The 20,662-nt window shown below is 43.7% G+C and overlaps 1 protein-coding gene across 1 annotated transcript; it reads right to left on the bottom strand.

The window, feature by feature from the left end:
- Positions 1-4,190: 4,190 nt before the first annotated feature.
- On the bottom strand, positions 4,191-4,817 carry LOC127344175 (histone H4). The gene has a single exon (XM_051370393.2). It carries the CDS (start codon positions 4,734-4,736, stop codon positions 4,425-4,427), a length of 312 nt encoding a protein of 103 aa, XP_051226353.1. The 5' UTR covers positions 4,737-4,817; the 3' UTR covers positions 4,191-4,424.
- Positions 4,818-20,662: the final 15,845 nt, after the last annotated feature.

The raw sequence follows: 20,662 nt of genomic DNA, 5'->3' as shown, positions 1-20,662 counted from the left end.
CGTCGCCGCGCCATTTGTGACTACGCCTGCACGCGTCAGACACGGCGCCCCTCCCGGCGCGCCCGCCATGACCGCCATGGCCGCGCCTTTCACGAGCACGCCCGCGCTCTTCCGTCGCGCGGCCGCCGCGTCGTCGTCGCTGCGCCGTTCGCGAGCATTCCCGCGACGCACGCCATGGCCGTCGCGTCGTCGTCGCCGCCGCCACGCCGTTTGCGAGCACGCCGCGCGCGTCCACCACGTCGGCATCCGCCACGCCGCCCCTCCCGCGCGCTTCCGCCACGCAGGCACGTCCGCCACACCGGCGCACCCGCCACGGCCGTGGGAGGAGCCCTGCTGCCGCGGTCGGCGTCGCTGTGCCTCCGCGAGGTCCTCCTCGTGCTGCAGCGATTCAAGGCCGTCGTGGTCGACTGCGCCACGCGCAGCCGCATGCGCCTGCTGTTGCAGTCCGACGAGGTCGCGGCCCGGGTGCGCGAACTGCAGCATGACCTCGCCACGGTCCTCGACATCATCCCCGTCGCCGAGATCGGGCTCAACGACGACGTGGACGACCTGCTCGGGCTCACCGGCCGGTGGACTCCAAGCAGGCGGATCTTGACGAAGTCGACGACGCCGCCGAGCCTCCCGCGCCGTCGCAGGATTTCCGCTGCCCCATCTCCCTCGACCTGATGCGCGACCAGGTGGTGTCCTCCAGCGGGAAACATAGGACCGCGAGTCCATCACGCATTCACAGTTTATCACGCATTAACTGCGGGGCCACAGATGGTACTCGTATTCTAGTTCGTATTCACAGTTTTGATTATAACTAGGCTTGTTTCTCGGCTGGTCCACAAAGTACACAGACCAATAGGAGGCCGAGTTCTGGCCGGAGCAAATGCCCGCCGGTTCAACAGCGAGTTTTCCAAGAATAACTTGTTTTTTTAGTCATCTAACATGATCATGGCCCTATCAGATGAAGTGTTTCAACTAATAGGTGAGAGATGCAATTGCGTTCTGTTGAAACAATAATCTCTGCCGTGTCTAAACTGTCTAAACGGCAAGTCCATGCAGCCCCACAGCTGCGTGCGGAAGACCAGCGACTTGCCAGCACGGATCGGTGCACCCGCCGGTGTCCTTGCCGTGTTAGAGCAAGTGTAGCAGGTTCCGTATTCACTCCACCTGTATCAGGCGTGTGGAGGGTCATGTAAATAGTTTTTATAGGTTCGAGCCATGGCAATCGTATAGTTGTGGGCTTCCTCCTTCATCGTCCAAGCCTGACGGCGATGGGTGTCGCTAGGTAGACTCTTAAACGACGCGAGCAGTGCGGTCTGGTCGCCGGCGCACTCGAAGCTGCTGGGTACGGCGGCGGCGGCGGCGATGTCGTGGGTGACGGCGTCCGCGGGTGGTGCCGCCGGCAACGGAGGAGCCGCCGCAAGGGCGGCGCGCCCTAGCCTCGGCGAGCTCGGCCGGGAGTTCCACCCTGGCGTCGGTGATTTCCACCCTGCCCGCTAACAGGCGCTGACGCTCTAGCGCGCGCCTGCCGCCTCCGCAACCTCTGCCTCCCTCTCCAACTGCTCAGCCTGAAAGGCGTCGGCAGCTAGCTGCTCCTCCTCCTCCGGGTGGACTTGGCAACACATCTGAACAACTTAATCCCAGCTAAGGTTGTGCTCGGCCATGGATGGATGTTACGGTTTAGGTTGAGGTGTGCTCGTCACCCCGCCGGCGTCCACCATATATAGCCACGGCGGGACGGGAAACAGCGTTGGTGCGCAGGTCGTTTCCCGCGCGCGAAACACGCAAATATGTTGGCCACGTGCGGGAACGACCATCGTCACGTGGGAACCAGTAATCATCGACGGCAAACGTCGACGGGACGTTAAACCGCCATTAACAACCTTGACGATGTTTGTGCTTAAAAAATGTGTCTGTGCCGTTGGGATACCCCTGACGCAAACGGTCATCCGAGTCCGTATGGCGTCCACGGGTCGACGGAAACGGACGCGCGTGGACAATTTGAACGTCCAAAAGCGCGTCGACCCGTTGGAGATGGGCATCTCCAACAGGGCCACACAAATGGACGTTTTTCGTCCATTTGCATCTGCGCGGACAAAAAACGCGCTCCAGCGGCTAGACGCAAAACGTCCGCAGCGTCCGTCCTGGCGCAAACATGGACCAAATATGCGCCAGGAATGCGTCTGTGCGGACGCGTCCGCGCGTCCGTTTGCGTCTGTTTGTGCTGCATGCCCTCTTCTCTCTCTTCCTTTAATGCAGGGAAGACCCATGTGCTGGCAATTCCTAGCCACACAAATGGAATCTTTTCCTCTCTCTATTTTTTGCGGATAAAGATTACATCAACCGAGCATCTTACAGATAAGCCCAGAAACAAAGAAAAATACAAGAAGATCCTTCTGAGCTCCGGCGCCTTCTTCGTCGCGCAGCACGTTCCGTCGCCGGAACCCGCCACCTACTCCTCCATTAGACCTTGGACGGGGAGGAACCCTTCGGCGACCAGGAAGTCGACGACACTCGGCACCAAAGCGCCTCCATCCCGCACCACGAATAGCGCCAACTCGGTCAACACCATCTTCAAGAAGATCTTCAAGATCTAGCTCCGCCATCACGAACGCCGGCCTGAGGGAAAGCAAGCCACGGCTCCGAGAAGCAGCGAACGCGCAGGGGACGGCAGATCTGCCATGAGCCTCCACCGGAGCACCCAGAGTAGAGGAGAGGACCGCCGTCGACAAAAGCTTCTCCGGCGACTCCGCCACCTCCACAACGCCGCCGGCAAGCACCCCACACACACCTAGGCTATGTACACACCGGGATCCGTTGATTCCCCGTCCTCCCACCGCCGGAGCGGCCGACGGAGGGCGAGGAATCCGACGAATCGCCGGCGGCGAGCTGGTTCGCACGGGTTCGCCCAAAAAACGCCTCTTTCACTGTAGATGGGGAAAGCTGAAACTACTTGTTAATAAGCTCTTAACAAAGATCGTTCAATACACGCATAATCTTTTCCTCTCTCTCCTCTCTAATCATGCATGGCATGTTCATGTGGTCAAAAAAAATGCGTCTCTGCCGCTGGAGAAGGGACAGACGCATACGGATATGCGGACGTTTTTTGTGTCCGTGCACGACGCAAACGGACATAAAAATGCGTCAGCCCGTTAGAGATGCTCTAAGAAAACAACAGTTTACCTGTCATTTGTTTGCGAGGGTGCAGTTCCAGATTCAATGGCTTCCAAATCAAACAAACGAACAGGAGATGAACCGTTCCGTGCAGTCCATTCAATTTTGCAGCTAAGTGCGTCCAAACAAATGCCCAGAGCGGCACGATGGCATGTCGATTGCCTAAATAATGGAAGGAGCACAAGGAGCCAATTCGAAAATGGTGAGAAACTCTGAAACCTACTTTTGCGGGGGTTGGGCTACAGCCTACATGCATGACTCACCGTCAGAAAAGCAAATCCAGACGAGTTGGCATCACCTACAGGTCTGTAACGATGAGAGACTGGGAAGTTAAGGTCCGGAGACAGCCACAAGAAGAATTTAACAAAGTTTTGGAGCCATAACAGCGCCCAGTGCGAAGTGGGCGCGTTTCCTTGTACTAGTATGATTAACCTCCATAAAAACAACAGACTACATGTACAGTTCATATAAAAAAAGACAGATTAGTTCATATAAAGTTTGTTCAGGTTGAGAACAGAATTCAGATGGCCTAACATGGTTTTGCTTGTTCTACTACAAAAACATGGTTGCATATTTGCATCTAAGAAAACACAGTTTACCTGCCGTTTGTCTGCAAGGGTACCGTTCCAACGCAGATTCAAAGGCTTCAATATCCAGACGAGTTGGCATCACCCACAGGTCTGTAACGATGAGAGACTGGCAAGTTAAGGTCTGGAGACAGCAACAAGAAGAATTTAACAAAGTTTTGGAGCATGTGCCAACAGTATTTGTAGTAAAATATTCAAAAAAAATTGCAGCAAATTGCTAGCTCTAGAAACGAAGGCAAAGATTTGCAGCAGAAATCAGTCAGAAGAGCATAACAGCATCAACTACATCCCATCTGATTTCTGCTCTGAACAACCATCTAATTTTTTAGAAATTTGCTATAGACGAACTGTTGTAGCCAAAAATAAAACAGCGAATGAACAGATTGTTGATAACTAAATTCATAGCTGAAGGATAACCTTGTTACTAGTACTAGAATCATATAACTCGGCAAACATCATATTTGCCCATCAGAAACTGAGAACATGATAGATGACACAGAACAAACTTCACACTACAACACTCTAGTACTACTGACGATGCTGCTACCAACTAGTACTACCCATGAAACTAAAGCAGGGAACCCAAATCAACTACTCCAGTTTCCAAGTCTCCTCAACTTCTTGACCGGGAGCCAAGACTTCGGGCACGGCCATCCAGCCCCACGACTGCTCCGCTCAGCCTCCGAATCCGTAGAGGGTGCGTCCCTGGCGCTTGAGCGCGTAGACGACGTCCATGGCGGTGACGGTCTTGCGCCTGGCGTGCTCGGTGTATGTGACGGCGTCGCGGATGACGTTCTCGAGGAAGATCTTGAGCACGCCGCGCGTCTCCTCGTAGATGAGGCCGGAGATGCGCTTGACGCCGCCGCGGCGGGCGAGGCGGCGGATGGCCGGCTTGGTGATGCCCTGGATGTTGTCGCGGAGGACCTTGCGGTGGCGCTTGGCGCCGCCCTTGCCCAGGCCCTTGCCGCCCTTGCCGCGCCCGGACATGGCTGCTTGCTGCTCCTGCCTTGGGAAGATTGGGGATTTTTTTGGAGCGGGATTTGGTGGCTGGAAGCGATGAGGTGGGAGGAGCGGGTGGAGGAGGGATTTATAATGGGTGAGTGGGAGTTGTGGGTGCAGTTTGAGCAGTCCGATGGAGATGAAATGGATGGGTGGGATATCTTTCTGCTCATGTGCCGCGGATCGGTGAAGTGGAGTGGGTGCGGATCGGTGACGTGGAAGGCGGGGTGCGAAATTTCGTGGTTTGGGCGCCCAGATTGAAACTTTTATGGGAAAGGTGGCGGGATTGTGCTCTGAAGCCTCTCTGGCTCGCGGGAGAGCATGCGGAAGAGAACATGGCAGGGGAAGAATTTGTAATTTGCCATTACCGGGGTTTTTAAAATGTATCGATAATCGGAAACCCCAATTGTAGCCTGGCTCCTCTTTTTTGCAAAATTTAAATCCAATAATTTGAAGTTTCAAAAAATCCTTTGAAAAAAAAACTAGTTGTAGCCAATGATGTACTCTACCACTCTGCAAAATCTGAGGATGAAATACATTATATTCGAGGCTGCAGAAAAATGACAAATTGTGACAAATGTTGCAAGTTTAAAAACCTGCATTGTTCACTTTTTCATATCCACGGATTTGTGAATTTTGTACAGACCAGTCTTTCGAACTGCTTTTTTTTCACAGTCGTAGAGTACACCATTGTCTACCTCCAGATTTTTTGTTCATATTTTTCAAAATTATTAAATGCTATTTTCTAAATAAAAAAAATCTAGCTCCATGTAACCCGAGCTACAAAATGCTACACTCATCGATTAATGATTTAAACACTTGGATGATACTAGTATCTGTATGTAGCGAAGTCAGTATCGCTGTCTGCATACAGATGAAAAAAAATGAGTAACGTTATATACCTAAGAACAATCAGTGGCAGACATGATATGAGAATTGGTGCTTTTCTCTCAATACCGGAGCGGCACATGCCGTCTCCCTTCGGTTATGTCTTCTCTCTCTGGTGTTGTTGAAGTCGGCGAACAAGCTCGTGGCAAATGTGATCGATGCGACATGATTGGAGTGACATTGGTGCTATTGCAATGAAGTCGAAGCCGTCCCATCGTAAGCACGATGGATGATGTTCGGTGACGCTGCTTGCCCCGATGGTGTGCTTTTCTGTTTGTTTCGCTCCTAGCCTTCCTGGCGCCCTTTATGTCTAGCGGTGCTTTTGTTCATGTAAAGGTTTTCGCTCGGTTTTTCTTCAATAAACTGAGCAGGTTTTTTGGTCTCTGTACCTTTCTCTTCTAATGCAATGAACACAGCAGCTCTCCTGCTGTTATTCAAAAAAAAAAAGAATCGGTGCTTTTCGTTGCGAGCGCCAGCGACAAACAGTGGCAGTAGTCGGACAAGGTTCCAAGGTAGACTCGTTTCAACTATGATTGCCGGCTTGCAGCAATGCATGTTATGCAGGTTAAGAGCATCTTTTAAACCGTTTCAAAGGGTTTTGGGCCACGTCGGATGAAAACGTTCTCAGTGTCCTCCAAATCTATTTTTTGTCCGGCGCGGCTAGATACAGTGTTCGGCGTCCCGAGCCCGTCCCCGCTCTACAGGGGATGATCCGGGCACGCCGGACACAACGAAAAGCGAGGCGTGGCGGGATTGACGCGTCAGCGGCTCGGAAGCCTAAAACCATGTCGCCTACCTTTTGTTCAATGTCTTTGGCACAAAGAAGCAACTTGAACCTTTAATCTATACCATGAAGCCAATTGCCAAAGACATTGGCCACACTAGTCGGAGGATACAAGGTAGACGTTACTTGGATGACAAACCAAATAGATCTCGCAAATTGGCACTGGAAGAAAAAGTGTTTAATGGTTTCATCATGATGACAAAAAACACATCGAGTACTTCCGTGCCAATTCCGCTTAACAAGATTATCTTTGGTGAGGATGACACCTCGACGAAGATACCATCCAAATATTTTTATTTTTAATGGTATCTTCATCTTCCAAATTTTCTTATTATTATCAACTGGTAAATCAGAATGAAGTATGGCGCTGTATAAAGATTTGACCGAGAAAGAGCCATCTACATGTAAATTCCACCTAAATTCGTCTGGTTCAGGTGATAGGTTAATATCCCCCAGCATTTGAATTAAGGCATTCCATGACAATAGTCTTTGTCCTAGCAAAACTCGTCTGAACGTTACATTCGGTGGAGAGGTAGCCATTACTGTGGCAATGGTATCACTTTTGCGACGAACGATACTATACAACGCAGGATACTGTTCACATAGGGGTGCATTGTCTAACCAAGCATCTTCCCAGAATCGTATTTGTTCTCCATTCTTGATTGAGAAAGTACCATGACGAAAAAAGACATTTTTTGTCGCCATTAGACCAGCCCAGAAGTGTGAATCCGCAAGTTTCCAAACCACTTGGGATAACGTCTTGGAGCCGATATACTTTCTTCGAAGAATAGTTTGCCAAATCCCATCCTCGGTAAGAAGCTTAAAAAGCCATTTACCCAGCAGAGCTGAATTCTTGACCTCCAGGTCATGAACTCCAAGCCCGCCTTGATCCTTGGGACTACAAACTATACTCCATTTAACCAATCGATATTTCTTCTTCTCACTGTCCCCTTGCCAAAAGAATCTGGATCGATAATAATCGAGTTTATGCAGAATTCCTTTTGGCAATAGGAAGAATGATAACATATACAGTACCATATTTGTCAGTACCGAATTAATGAGTACCAATCTTCCTCCCAGGGACAGCAATTTACCTTTCCAACTACTAAGGCGCTTCTGTAATCTTTCTTCCACTATTTTCCATTCAGCAATTGTAAGTCTCCCATAATGAAATTGGAATACCCAAATAGTGAATAGGAAATTGGTCTTGCCCACAACCAAACAACTCTGTATATAGAGTTGTATCATCTTGGGCATCACCGAAACAGAACAATTCACTTTTATGGAAATTGATTTTCAATCCCGACAACTGCTCAAAAGCCGCCAAAATTAATTTTAGGTTGTGAGCTTTTTCGAGATCGTGATCCATAAACAGAATTGTATCGTCGGCATATTGAAGGATAGATAGACCACCATCAACCAGATGTGGAATCACACCTTCAATCTGGCCATCAGACTTGGCCCGCTCTATGAGTATAGCCAGCATATCCGCCACAATGTTGAATAACATTGGTGATAACGGATCCCCTTGGCGTAACCCTTTTCGTGTTTGAAAATAATGGCCGGTGTCATCATTAACCCGGATTGCCACACTACCTCCATACACGAAAATCACTTATTAAAGCGCGCCATTCAGGAGAAAAACCTTTCATCCTGAGTGTCTGTTGTAGAAAAGACCACTTGACCTTGTCATAAGCCTTTTCAAAATCTAATTTTAAAATAACCCCATTTAATTTCTTAGTATGCATCTCATGTACCGTCTCATGCAAAACCGCCACTCCATCAAGGATATTTCTTCCTTGCATGTGATGTGGTCTAAGACCCCGTTTGTGGCCCGATCTCGCGATTGACCCGAAATCTAAAGGGGAAAGGGAGGGAGAGCGCGAAGAACACGAAGAACACGGCGAAGAACACATGCACACCAACCTGATACAATCGATACTTACCCCCGTGGCTCGATGGACCACGCCAATAGAATCACCCGGAAGAGACGCGAGGTCGAATTCCGCGTGAGAGATTGGTGTTGGAGACGGAGACCGGTGAGAGAGAGAGAGTGGAGCACACTAGAATCTCACTCACAAATATCCAAATCTCAACAAGGGTTGCCTTGGGTACAAAGGGGATGAAACCCTAGGGGGACAAAGCTCAAGTCCATATCTAAGCCTAAATCTTGTCTAAAGAGTAAAGGGGACGACCTAGGTGCTTATATAGAGGTACAAGGCGACTTGGGTCGAACAGGTATGTGGTGGACCGACTCGGGCAGTTCCGGTCGAGTCGAACCCGTGAAATCCGGTCTAGGGGCCGGTCCAACCAGACCTGGGACCGGACCATCCGGTCCAAACCGGGCCAGGGACCGGGCGGCAACCGGGAACGTCGCAAATGTCCATCCGGTTGGCGTCGGTGCGACGCCCGGTTGTCTCCGGGGAGGATCCGGCCTGGGGCCTGGTCTGACCGGCCCTGGGGCCGGCCTGGTCGGCCTGGGGCCCGGTTGACCGGCCTCTGGGCCGGCTGGGCCTCCTCCTGCCGCCTCTTCTTCCTCTTCCTTCTTCTTCTTCCCTCTTCCTTGCACCATGGGAGTTCCTTCTCTCTTGGTCCTTGTCGATGTCGGCACCTGTAGACACCATGATGATAGGCATGAGGTAGCATACCATTCAAGTTGGCCATGATGTCGACCATAGAGAGGATAGGGTTCACCTTGACATATATGGTGGGGTTTTGCGTTGTTGGTCCACTTGGGGGACTCCTTGGCCATGGTGTAGCGTCGACGATAGGAGGGGATGCACTTGTCGGTCTTGAGGCGGAGGTGTCCAAAAGCCACCCCGCATCATCTCCCCCCCCCTTGGGGAAGAGTCGTCCTCGACTCTTGCTCCTCCTCATCGATGATGTAGTCCATGACGGTTCTCCCATGTAGTGTTGGGTGGACAAAGTCGCGGTCGAAGAAGAACTTGGGAAAAAACAACTTGCGAAGGGAAAGCTTGTGGATGCCAATTTGGTGATCGGCGAACAAGAGGCTCTCCATCAAATACGAAGCATCATGTGGTGACCCGGCATACCACTGCATGGTGTAGTATGCAAGTCTGATATAACACCAATGAAACACCGTTCCACTAGTATTATATCGCTCAGAGTGGTACAACAGAAACATATGCGGGTCCAAGGCATGTCTATAGAATTACATACAGACTCTGTTACATAAGATCATCACAGCCTCCTACTTTACAATGAGGTAAAACTGCAAATAAACTCCAGAAGAACGACTCGTAGTCTAGTCTTAACACGAACTCTATTTGTAGAGTATTTAACTAGCTGTAGAGACTATGAATAGATTCTAGCTAAATAGGAGCTAGTTTTAGGGAGCTAGTTCCCTTCTACTGCTTATTCTAGGTTTTCTCCATGGTGGATGTGGTATATGACTCTTCTGGCAGGTTCCTGTCCCTTGAAGTAGTTGTTGACTCCTCGGTCTTCGAGTTGTACTGTAGATCCTCCTTCGATGCCTCCGTATCTAAGCAGGGGATTTAAGAGTGGGATGAGTACGAGCGTACTCAACAAGTTCATTATAGGAAAGAGGTGTTTAATGCACTAGCTACGGCATTAGACTAGAAAGTCTAATACCAATGCAGGTTTTCATAACCATTTCTTCAAAAGGTTGCTTTTATTCAGAAGAACTATGTCCGTCAGCCTTCACCGGTTTACTAGAACTTCATGGAGTTCCTTTCCGGCCGCGTTCGCAGTTCCAAAACCCTAACAGGAGGACTGTCACGATTCATTACACTCTGCAGAGGTGTGTTGCTTTACCCATAAGAGATCTTAACCTTGGTGCCAACCGAGTCATGTTCTCGTCCACACTTCCTTTGGTGTGAGGCCCGGTATAAGGTCATAGCCAATCATGTTCCTCCGCTACCTCGAACACCCACCCTTTGTTGCATGCCCCGACCCTGGGTCCTCGCCGGTCCCATTATTCCCGTAATTTCAGGGTGGACCCCGACCACGACGACAGTCTGGGATTGAACCAAACTCCTTCGCCGGTAGCTGCAACCCATCATAGACCACATTACCGTGGGGAATTAGAAGGGGATCCCCACCCACCAATTGTTCCGCAAGCGAACCGCTCTACGGTAAGCAACAGCTATACCGTGGGGAATTAGAAGGGCTCCCCACTCCACCAATTGCTCCGCAAGATACAACCGCCTACGGTAAGCGCATCCGTTGATGAACGAGAGGTGGAAACACTTTTGACTACTCCGTCCCACTCGGATCTTATGGTTAACACGGGTATTACGGCACAAGAATCATCAAGCGACATTTGTTGTTTAATCCTAGATGGATATAACCCGTGCAATGGAACCTCCACCATATCAACACAATCCATGGTTCCATTGCCCACCACTTAGTCATATTCATAGTTATGAAAGTAGTGGTTTTGATTTTTGTGCAATAGTGATAACCATAATACTTTGCAAGTAATTTGATAAAAATACTCAAATGACATGAGCAAGTGATGAACTTGCCTTTCTTGACTGCAAGATTATGCAGGCAAGGTCTTCGATACGCAATAACTCCAAATTCTGAAATAACATCATCGTCCGGTAACGACGATGTTTAAAAGATTGGCAAGGATGCAATAATGCATAAGTATGAGATGTAATCGCTCTAAGCGTGACCTAACCCCGATGATTTATGATCAGTGAGTTATAATGATTGGTTCAGGGGGTGTTGCAATTTTAAAGTGATCCACATACAATGTTCTTATTTAGGTGTGATTACTTGGTATTATAAACAGGTAGATAATAAAGCATAATATTCAATTGAGCACACAAAGAATGATAATTGGCATAATGTTAACAAGTAAAGAACAGTGGTCAGTTTTAGTACTATATGGCATGGTTAATGATTAATTATCATATACTTTAAAAGAATAACTTTTGAAGAACATGTTCTTTAGTAAAGAACAAGTATGATAATTAGGTTGATGGGGTTCTATGGTTGACTATGGTTTCATTTAGTTTCTGGAGTAAGTATTAGATGTATCCCAACAATGTTGGATTTATCAACTCCTAGGGTTGGTAAGGTTGAGTTAAGCCTAGGCATCCTAAGCAATTATTCATACAAGGTTGCTATCTGGACCGTTTCATCTTATTGGTGATGGCTAGCTAGGGTTTATATTTCCTATAAGGCAGGATTGATGATGATTCCTTATTTTCTTTAAAAGAATAACTTTTGAAGAACATACTTCTTAATTAATAAGAAGTATTACAATTAAGGTTGAGGTTGTCTAGGGTTGGTTATTGGATCTACTAAGGAAGGAATGTTGGTTTCCTAAATAGGATGATTAATAATTATCTCACACTGATAGGGTTTAGTGGAGTATGGTTAGGTAATGCAAGATATTAGGCATGGTTGCTATTAGGGTTAATCACCATGGTGTGATGCTAATTAAAGTTACTTAAGGATGATAATTCAAAGGATATGAGCTAGGGTTTGCATTTGGTTGACCCTATTTGATCAACCATGTAGGATAGGGGTGCATATATGGGGTACTAAATGATTGATAAAAGAGCTCCTACATTTTATGTGGACATAACAAGTATTTAATTGCTAATTATGGTTTTGTGGATCAGAAGTAGTTACATGATCACATATTCTAACCTAGGTTTAGGTTTAGAAGCAAATTAAGGTTTACATGAATAATGGAGCTAGGGTTCCTAATGATATTAGGGTTTTAGGGATCACATGAAATGATGAGTTCATGGTTCTATTACTTATGAAATTAGGGTTGTCTAAATACCCTAAAATTCTTGAATTAATAACTTCACTTTAAGGTTGAAGTTATTAATATTTTTGAAATAAAATTAATATTGGATTTGGCATTTTATTATTTTCAATGAGTTAATAATTAAGGTAATTATTAATCAGGGTTTAAATCTCCACTAATAAAGATTTATTAAAATAAAAAATAAAGAAAAATAGCTTTAATGTTTTCTTTAATTTCTTACTGGTTTTTATTTATTTTAGAAGGTTTTCTTAATTATTGAATTTTAATTCAATTTAGAATTAAAGAAAAGGCTTATTTAATAAGTACTAAATAATTAAATTTATTATTAAAAATAAAAATTTCATTTTATATTTTTATTGGATAGAGTTTAATTTTCTAAGAATTTTGATATCTTATTTACATTTTTCTGAGTTATAACGAATTTTCTACATATCTATAAAGTTTCAGTAATAATTGAATTGAAATTAAAATTAAGAAAACGGTTTGATACCGTGGCAAACCCTAACCCTAGTCACTGACCTGTGGGGTCAGTGACACGTCGACTGCCATGTGAGCAGCGACCGATCCAAAGTTGACCGGGAGTTTGACTCTACCGGCGGTTAAACGCCAAGCGAGTTAGCGCGGCGGCGCCGCCGTTTTACTTCAAGACTCCGGACGCGCGACTAGGCTTTTCCGGACCCTCTCTACGCACTGAGGCTGCTGGTGGTGTTGGCCTCTCGAGAAACTCACCGGAGCATCGCCGGAGACCATGTCTGCGGCGGCGCAGCTCCGGCCAAGTGTCGAAATGAAGCTACAGGTGGCCATTTGATGCAAATTATAGGGCTACAGGTGCGTATTCATACCCTGGTTCTGTTGAGGTGGTCGGCGATGATGATCGTGGGCGGAGACGAGCTCAATTGCTTGTATGCCGGAGATGAACTACGAAAGGGAATCTCCAAATTGGCATCAATCATCGCTCCCGGATGCTATCTTCCTCCTAGATGCTCTACTCGACAAGGCGCATCTCCTGGACCTCCGCACGGGTGCTGGGGTGGCTCCAACCGTCGGGTTCTTCCTCGACTCCGGCGGCCAGTAGGTGGAAATGGCGAGAGAAGGAGAGGTTCAGAGGACGATTGAGTGAGTGGAGAGGCACTAGGGTTCGCCGGGGAGTTTCAGAAAGTCTTTATAGCTCATGGCGAGGCTTAGAGCGTCGGCTGACGGCGATGACTGGCCGGGATGAACGACAATGTCGGTGCATGATTCGGGCACGAATCTTGGCGATACAGGATAAGGTGGACGCGAGAGAGGTTATGGGCAGCTCTGGCTTGGTCGATGGCGTCCGCGTTCATCCTTATCGACGACGGTGAGGTGGCCGGCGAAGTCCTGCACGTCGTCTCGGTGGCGTTCATGCGAGGAGGAGAAAGAAGACGATGGCCTGGCGAAACGGTATGCTGGGCTGGCCCTGGGCCGATCTTTCGCCGGGCTGCTGGTGGGCTGCTCATAGGTTGTCTTTGTTGGGCCTGCGTTTGGGCTGTCAAGGTCCAGGTGAGGCAGGTAAGCTTCTCTCTATTTTTCCTCATTTTGCTTTTTCTATTTTCTATTTTCTGTTTTATATTTTTCTATTTGAATCTGATTTGGATTCAAATTTTTACTTGCAGGTTTCTTGTTATGTTTCTGAATTAAGACATAGTGCAATGGATATTACACTATTCTTTATTTATAACAAGAATTTTATATTTGAATATATTTCATACTTGTGGGTTTATTCAAAATAGAAACTATGTATGAGTTTATATCCTCATTTTTAATTTCCTTTTTTCTTGTGAATCAATTCTGTTATGATTTATTAGAGTTGATAATTTCAACTCAAAGTATTTCAGAGGTTATTATTATTAAGACTTGGTTTCCATTTGAGAAGTGGATGATTACATATGATTTTGGGTGAGCACCATCTTGCTAGGGTTTTATAACTTCTATTGTAACCCCTTTTAAGGTTAACACTATCATTATATTTGAAAGCATCTAAGGTAGGTATTGTTCCATCATGGTTATTCTTGGTTACAAAGATAAATAGTTGATCACTACCCATATGGTTTTAATATAGGGTTTATCATTGGGAGTCTCTTATGTTTAACAATTGAGGCATAGGATTTGATTTAATGAACAAGTAGGGTTCTAGTCATATTCACCTAACTGTAATTGGTTTGAATCTCAATTATGGTCTGGTTTTATAATATGATCACCATAGTGATACACAAACTAGGGTTGAGATTTAATTCTAGGTTATAGAGATGGGATGACACCATATTGCATGTGCTAGGGTTTTATCTCCCCTAACCATGATAAGGTGGTTACTTGCTTAATATTTCATGTGCTTCCCTAATTACTAAGGATTTAAGAATTCGTTTTATCTTGTACCAATTAACTCCTATTATTATCCCCAACTTATCATTAAAGTAACTACATTGATTATAGTTCTTTTTATAGTTAACTTTGGTCATATGGATGTATGGTTTCTCACCATATAGAGTATAGTGTTTAACTCTAAGGTTTTCTTATGTTTCTTAAATGAAGAATATGTGGAATGTAGATATGGTAGAATTCTACTTATGATCACCAATTGAATCACAAGTTAGGGTTGGAATATAAGCCTAGGGTTGCCTACTAGTTACCTCCCTATGATTTCATGTGGTGAATGAGATCTACTTATCCTATTAGGGTTTATTCTCCATACCTCAAGTTCTTAGGGTTTATGATCATCACTTAATTAATAATGATCAAGGTTTGGCTTCCTAAGGTATCTCTCATTAATTAGGTTTCTCAGTTCCATGATCAAGCATTGTCTTGATCAACTAGGGTATAGTACTTCTAATTTACCTTCTTGAATGGGACTACTAGGATTGCCTCTAAAGTTTATATCCCAGGAGAATGCCTGAGATATTATGTTAGAGTTCTACTCAACAATGATGATATGATCATCTGGTCATAAAATAGTTCTCTCTCTCAAATCCAGGTGTTGCCTCATCTATTTTTAGTGTAACCCCATAGCTTGAGTGCTCTCATATAGGAATGGTTTATTCTAGGGTTTATGGTGTACTCCTAATATTTATTTAGGTTGCTGAGCTAAAGATTCAATTGTCTAACTTAGTTGGATTAGTCCAACCCTTATTTCACTAATTCATGGATATAGTCTTATTCCACTTGATATTTGGTTATCTCACCACTCCAAGATGAAATGGTTTACAACCCAATTCTTTAGTTCAAAGATTGTCCTCTATTCATTAATAGGTAAAACTAGAATTGATATGAATGGGCTCTCTCACTTGGGAAGGACTTGAATAATATCCTAGGGTTTCTCTTTAAGATGATGATTTGAATACTTGGATACATATCCAAGGTTTAGCTCAAGGTTTGTTGCTTCTCTAATAATTATTGTAGAACTCTCATCTCTCTTGGTTTGATGTATACTAATATGGAATAGAGAAGGTTATATATATATTTCTAGAGTTGATCTCCTTGTCTTGTTTCCAAGATTGAAATGTAATGGATACCGTGAGGTTCATGGTAGGTTCAAGAATTAGCTTAAGACATGGAAAGATAAGTCAGGTATGGTTTCTCCATTTTATTGTTACTTGATTTCTAATTAAATGGATGTTCATATGTTATGGCAAGGATTACCATACTATGGTTTGTTATAAGATCAAGCAATGGATCATTGATTGAAGTGTTGTTGTGTTAGATTTAATTCCAGTTGATCTAACCCCTTAGATCAAATCATCTCTACCCAAAAGAAGGTTTAACAAAGTCACATTGAGGTTTATAGAGCTTGACTTGATGAGCTACTTCAATTCCACCAAGGTCAAGTGAAACTTCAGTTACTGTGACTGTTTTACTTTAAAGCGCGAAAATTCCCCAGATTTTCTATGCATGAATGCAATGCACACATCTGTTTCCTCTATTTTTGTAACCCCAATACCTGGGATATTACAGTCTCTACCCCTTAAACTAAACTTCGTCCTCGAAGTTTGATCTCTCTCACATTTCCGGAGTGTGGATCTGACTTGTATAGACTGCAGCTTTTCTCGAACTCCGTCGTGATCTTACTGGATATAATTGAATATATCCCTTGTCCAGATTCTTCCTGGAATCCATTAGGGTTTGTCTCAAACAACTATTACTTCCTTTACTTCCATGATTTCCTCCTATATTATAAGCTTGTTTCATTTCTCATTGAATATTCAATGATTGGGACTTCTTCTTGTCCTGACGGTCTTAATTGAGGACTAATTGGATAACATTCTCCTATTTGATAAAATAGGTCTTTGTTTTTCCCTTACTACCAAAACTGCAATCATGGTACTAAGTAAGGTACTTAACATGGAATGGTCGTGATGGTTTATTTCCCTAAGAATTGATTAGACTCATTTAGTCCATCCAATCATGGCTTATTATTGATACCTATAACTATTTTGGTTTATTTAGGTTCCATGAAAGGGATCATTCTATTAGTCTTTGGTATTGGTATGTTCAATCTTCTTCGGTTTTTGGCCTTTTTGAACTATATTTGGTCTATGGTATTTCCTTCATCCAACTTCATTATCCTTATTTTACTTGAGCTTTCGTACTTCTGATTAAATATGACTCACTTTCTCAAGTTATAGTCCACTTCTTACTTCCTCGAGGTATGAATCTCGGCTTCTGGTCTGACATCCTTCTGAAAGTGATGTCCAAAAATCTTATGAAAATAAGATAGACTTCCTCTCAGTTCAGACCTTCATCATCTATCTTGCTCAAAATATTGAGTTTTTGTACTTCCAGCTCAATTTTTACTCTACCCCTTAGAGTTTTCTTATGTTCTTCAACTCCTTTTCTTCCAACCATTGGGTTGATGGTTAGAATATTAGTCTAGGTGTAGCTTATGGTTTATATTCTTCTAAGGTCTCGTGAAGAATCCTTGTGGTGTATCCACTCAATTGTGGACATCCAATGTGAATCCTTCGACTAAATGATTATAGATCATAGTTATTTGGCTAACAAAATTTTATTTGTTCACAATTTCTTGGTACAAATAATCCAATGGTGGACTACTTGATACCAATTGTGGCTATTTGTTATCTATAAATGGATTCTATTATAGGTTCTGATCAACTGGACGAGACATCCTCTACTTTATCTCGCAGTATTGATCCTATACCAATTGTGGTTTTCTGATATCAACTATGGTCTTCTTATATCTGCTATGATTTCATATATCATCTTCCTTCTATCAGGGTTTATTTTGCAAGAAAATCACTAGCTGACACTATGAATCCCAGGATCGAAACCTGGCTCTGATACCAACTGTGGTGACCCGGCATACCACTGCATGGTGTAGTATGCAAGTCTGATATAACACCAATGAAACACCGTTCCACTAGTATTATATCGCTCAGAGTGGTACAACAGAAACATATGCGGGTCCAAGGCATGTCTATAGAATTACATACAGACTCTGTTACATAAGATCATCACAGCCTCCTACTTTACAATGAGGTAAAATTGCAAATAAACTCCAGAAGAATGACTCGTAGTCTAGTCTTAACACGAACTCTATTTGTAGAGTATTTAACTAGCTGTAGAGGCTATGAATAGATTCTAGCTAAATAGGAGCTAGTTTTAGGGAGCTAGTTCCCTTCTACTGCTTATTCTAGGTTTTCTCCATGGTGGATGTGGTATATGACTCTTCTGGCAGGTTCCTGTCCCTTGAAGTAGTTGTTGACTCCTCGGTCTTCGAGTTGTACTGTAGATCCTCCTTCGATGCCTCCGTATCTAAGCAGGGGATTTAAGAGTGGGATGAGTACGAGCGTACTCAACAAGTTCATTATAGGAAAGAGGTGTTTAATGCACTAGCTACGGCATTAGACTAGAAAGTCTAATACCAATGCAGGTTTTCATAACCATTTCTTCAAAAGGTTGCTCTTATTCAGAAGAACTATGTCCGTCAGCCTTCACCGGTTTACTAGAACTTCATGGAGTTCCTTTCCGGCCGCGTTCGCAGTTCCAAAACCCGGAACAGGGAGTGACTGGTCACGATTCATTACACTCTGCAGAGGTGTGTTGCTTTACCCATAAGAGATCTTAACCTTGGTGCCAACCGAGTCATGTTCTCGTCCACACTTCCTTTGGTGTGAGGCCCGGTATAAGGTCATAGCCAATCATGTTCCTCCGCTACCTCGAACACCCACCCTTTGTTGCATGCCCCGACCCTGGGTCCTCGCCGGTCCCATTATTCCCGTAATTTCAGGGTGGACCCCGACCACGACGATAGTCTGGGATTGAACCAAACTCCTTCGCCGGTAGTTGCAACCCATCATAGACCACATTACCGTGGGGAATTAGAAGGGGATCCCCACCCACCAATTGTTCCGCAAGCAGCAACCGTCTATGGTAAGCGCATCCGTTGATGAACGAGAGGTGGAAACACTTTTGACTACTCCGTCCCACTCCGGATCTTATGGTTAACACGGGTATTACGGCACAAGAATCACTGGCGACATTTGTTGTTTAATCCTAGATGGATATAACCCGTGCAATGGAACCTCCACCATATCAACACAATCCATGGTTCCATTGCCCACCACTTAGTCATATTCATAGTTATGAAAGTAGTGGTTTTGATTTTTGTGCAATAGTGATAACCATAATACTTTGCAAGTAATTTGATAAAAATACTCAAATGACATGAGCAAGTGATGAACTTGCCTTTCTTGACTGCAAGATTATGCAGGCAAGGTCTTCGATACGCAATAACTCCAAATTCTGAAATAACATCATCGTCCGGTAACGACGATGTTTAAAAGATTGGCAAGGATGCAATAATGCATAAGTATGAGATGTAATCGCTCTAAGCGTGACCTAACCCCGATGATTTATGATCAGTGAGTTATAATGATTGGTTCAGGGGGTGTTGCAATTTTAAAGTGATCCACATACAATGTTCTTATTTAGGTGTGATTACTTGGTATTATAAACAGGTAGATAATAAAGCATAATATTCAATTGAGCACACAAAGAATGATAATTGGCATAATGTTAACAAGTAAAGAACAGTGGTCAGTTTTAGTACTATATGGCATGGTTAATGATTAATTATCATATACTTTAAAAGAATAACTTTTGAAGAACATGTTCTTTAGTAAAGAACAAGTATGATAATTAGGTTGATGGGGTTCTATGGTTGACTATGGTTTCATTTAGTTTCTGGAGTAAGTATTAGATGTATCCCAACAATGTTGGATTTATCAACTCCTAGGGTTGGTAAGGTTGAGTTAAGCCTAGGCATCCTAAGCAATTATTCATACAAGGTTGCTATCTGGACCGTTTCATCTTATTGGTGATGGCTAGCTAGGGTTTATATTTCCTATAAGGCAGGATTGATGATGATTCCTTATTTTCTTTAAAAGAATAACTTTTGAAGAACATACTTCTTAATTAATAAGAAGTATTACAATTAAGGTTGAGGTTGTCTAGGGTTGGTTATTGGATCTACTAAGGAAGGAATGTTGGTTTCCTAAATAGGATGATTAATAATTATCTCACACTGATAGGGTTTAGTGGAGTATGGTTAGGTAATGCAAGATATTAGGCATGGTTGCTATTAGGGTTAATCACCATGGTGTGATGCTAATTAAAGTTACTTAAGGATGATAATTCAAAGGATATGAGCTAGGGTTTGCATTTGGTTGACCCTATTTGATCAACCATGTAGGATAGGGGTGCATATATGGGGTACTAAATGATTGATAAAAGAGCTCCTACATTTTATGTGGACATAACAAGTATTTAATTGCTAATTATGGTTTTGTGGATCAGAAGTAGTTACATGATCACATATTCTAACCTAGGTTTAGGTTTAGAAGCAAATTAAGGTTTACATGAATAATGGAGCTAGGGTTCCTAATGATATTAGGGTTTTAGGGATCACATGAAATGATGAGTTCATGGTTCTATTACTTATGAAATTAGGGTTGTCTAAATACCCTAAAATTCTTGAATTAATAACTTCACTTTAAGGTTGAAGTTATTAATATTTTTGAAATAAAATTAATATTGGATTTGGCATTTTATTATTTTCAGTGAGTTAATAATTAAGGTAATTATTAATCAGGGTTTAAATCTCCACTAATAAAGATTTATTAAAATAACAAATAAAGAAAAATAGCTTTAATGTTTTCTTTAATTTCTTACTGGTTTTTATTTATTTTAGAAGGTTTTCTTAATTATTGAATTTTAATTCAATTTAGAATTAAAGAAAAGGCTTATTTAATAAGTACTAAATAATTAAATTTATTATTAAAAATAAAAATTTCATTTTATATTTTTATTGGATAGAGTTTAATTTTCTAAGAATTTTGATATCTTATTTACATTTTTCTGAGTTATAACGAATTTTCTACATATCTATAAAGTTTCAGTAATAATTGAATTGAAATTAAAATAAAGAAAATGGTT

Source organism: Lolium perenne, chromosome 3, assembly GCF_019359855.2.
Source record: "Lolium perenne isolate Kyuss_39 chromosome 3, Kyuss_2.0, whole genome shotgun sequence".
Lineage (NCBI taxonomy): Eukaryota > Viridiplantae > Streptophyta > Magnoliopsida > Poales > Poaceae > Lolium > Lolium perenne.
The sequence above is the reverse complement of the archived record's forward strand: the minus strand, read 5'-3'. Positions and strand labels throughout refer to the sequence as shown.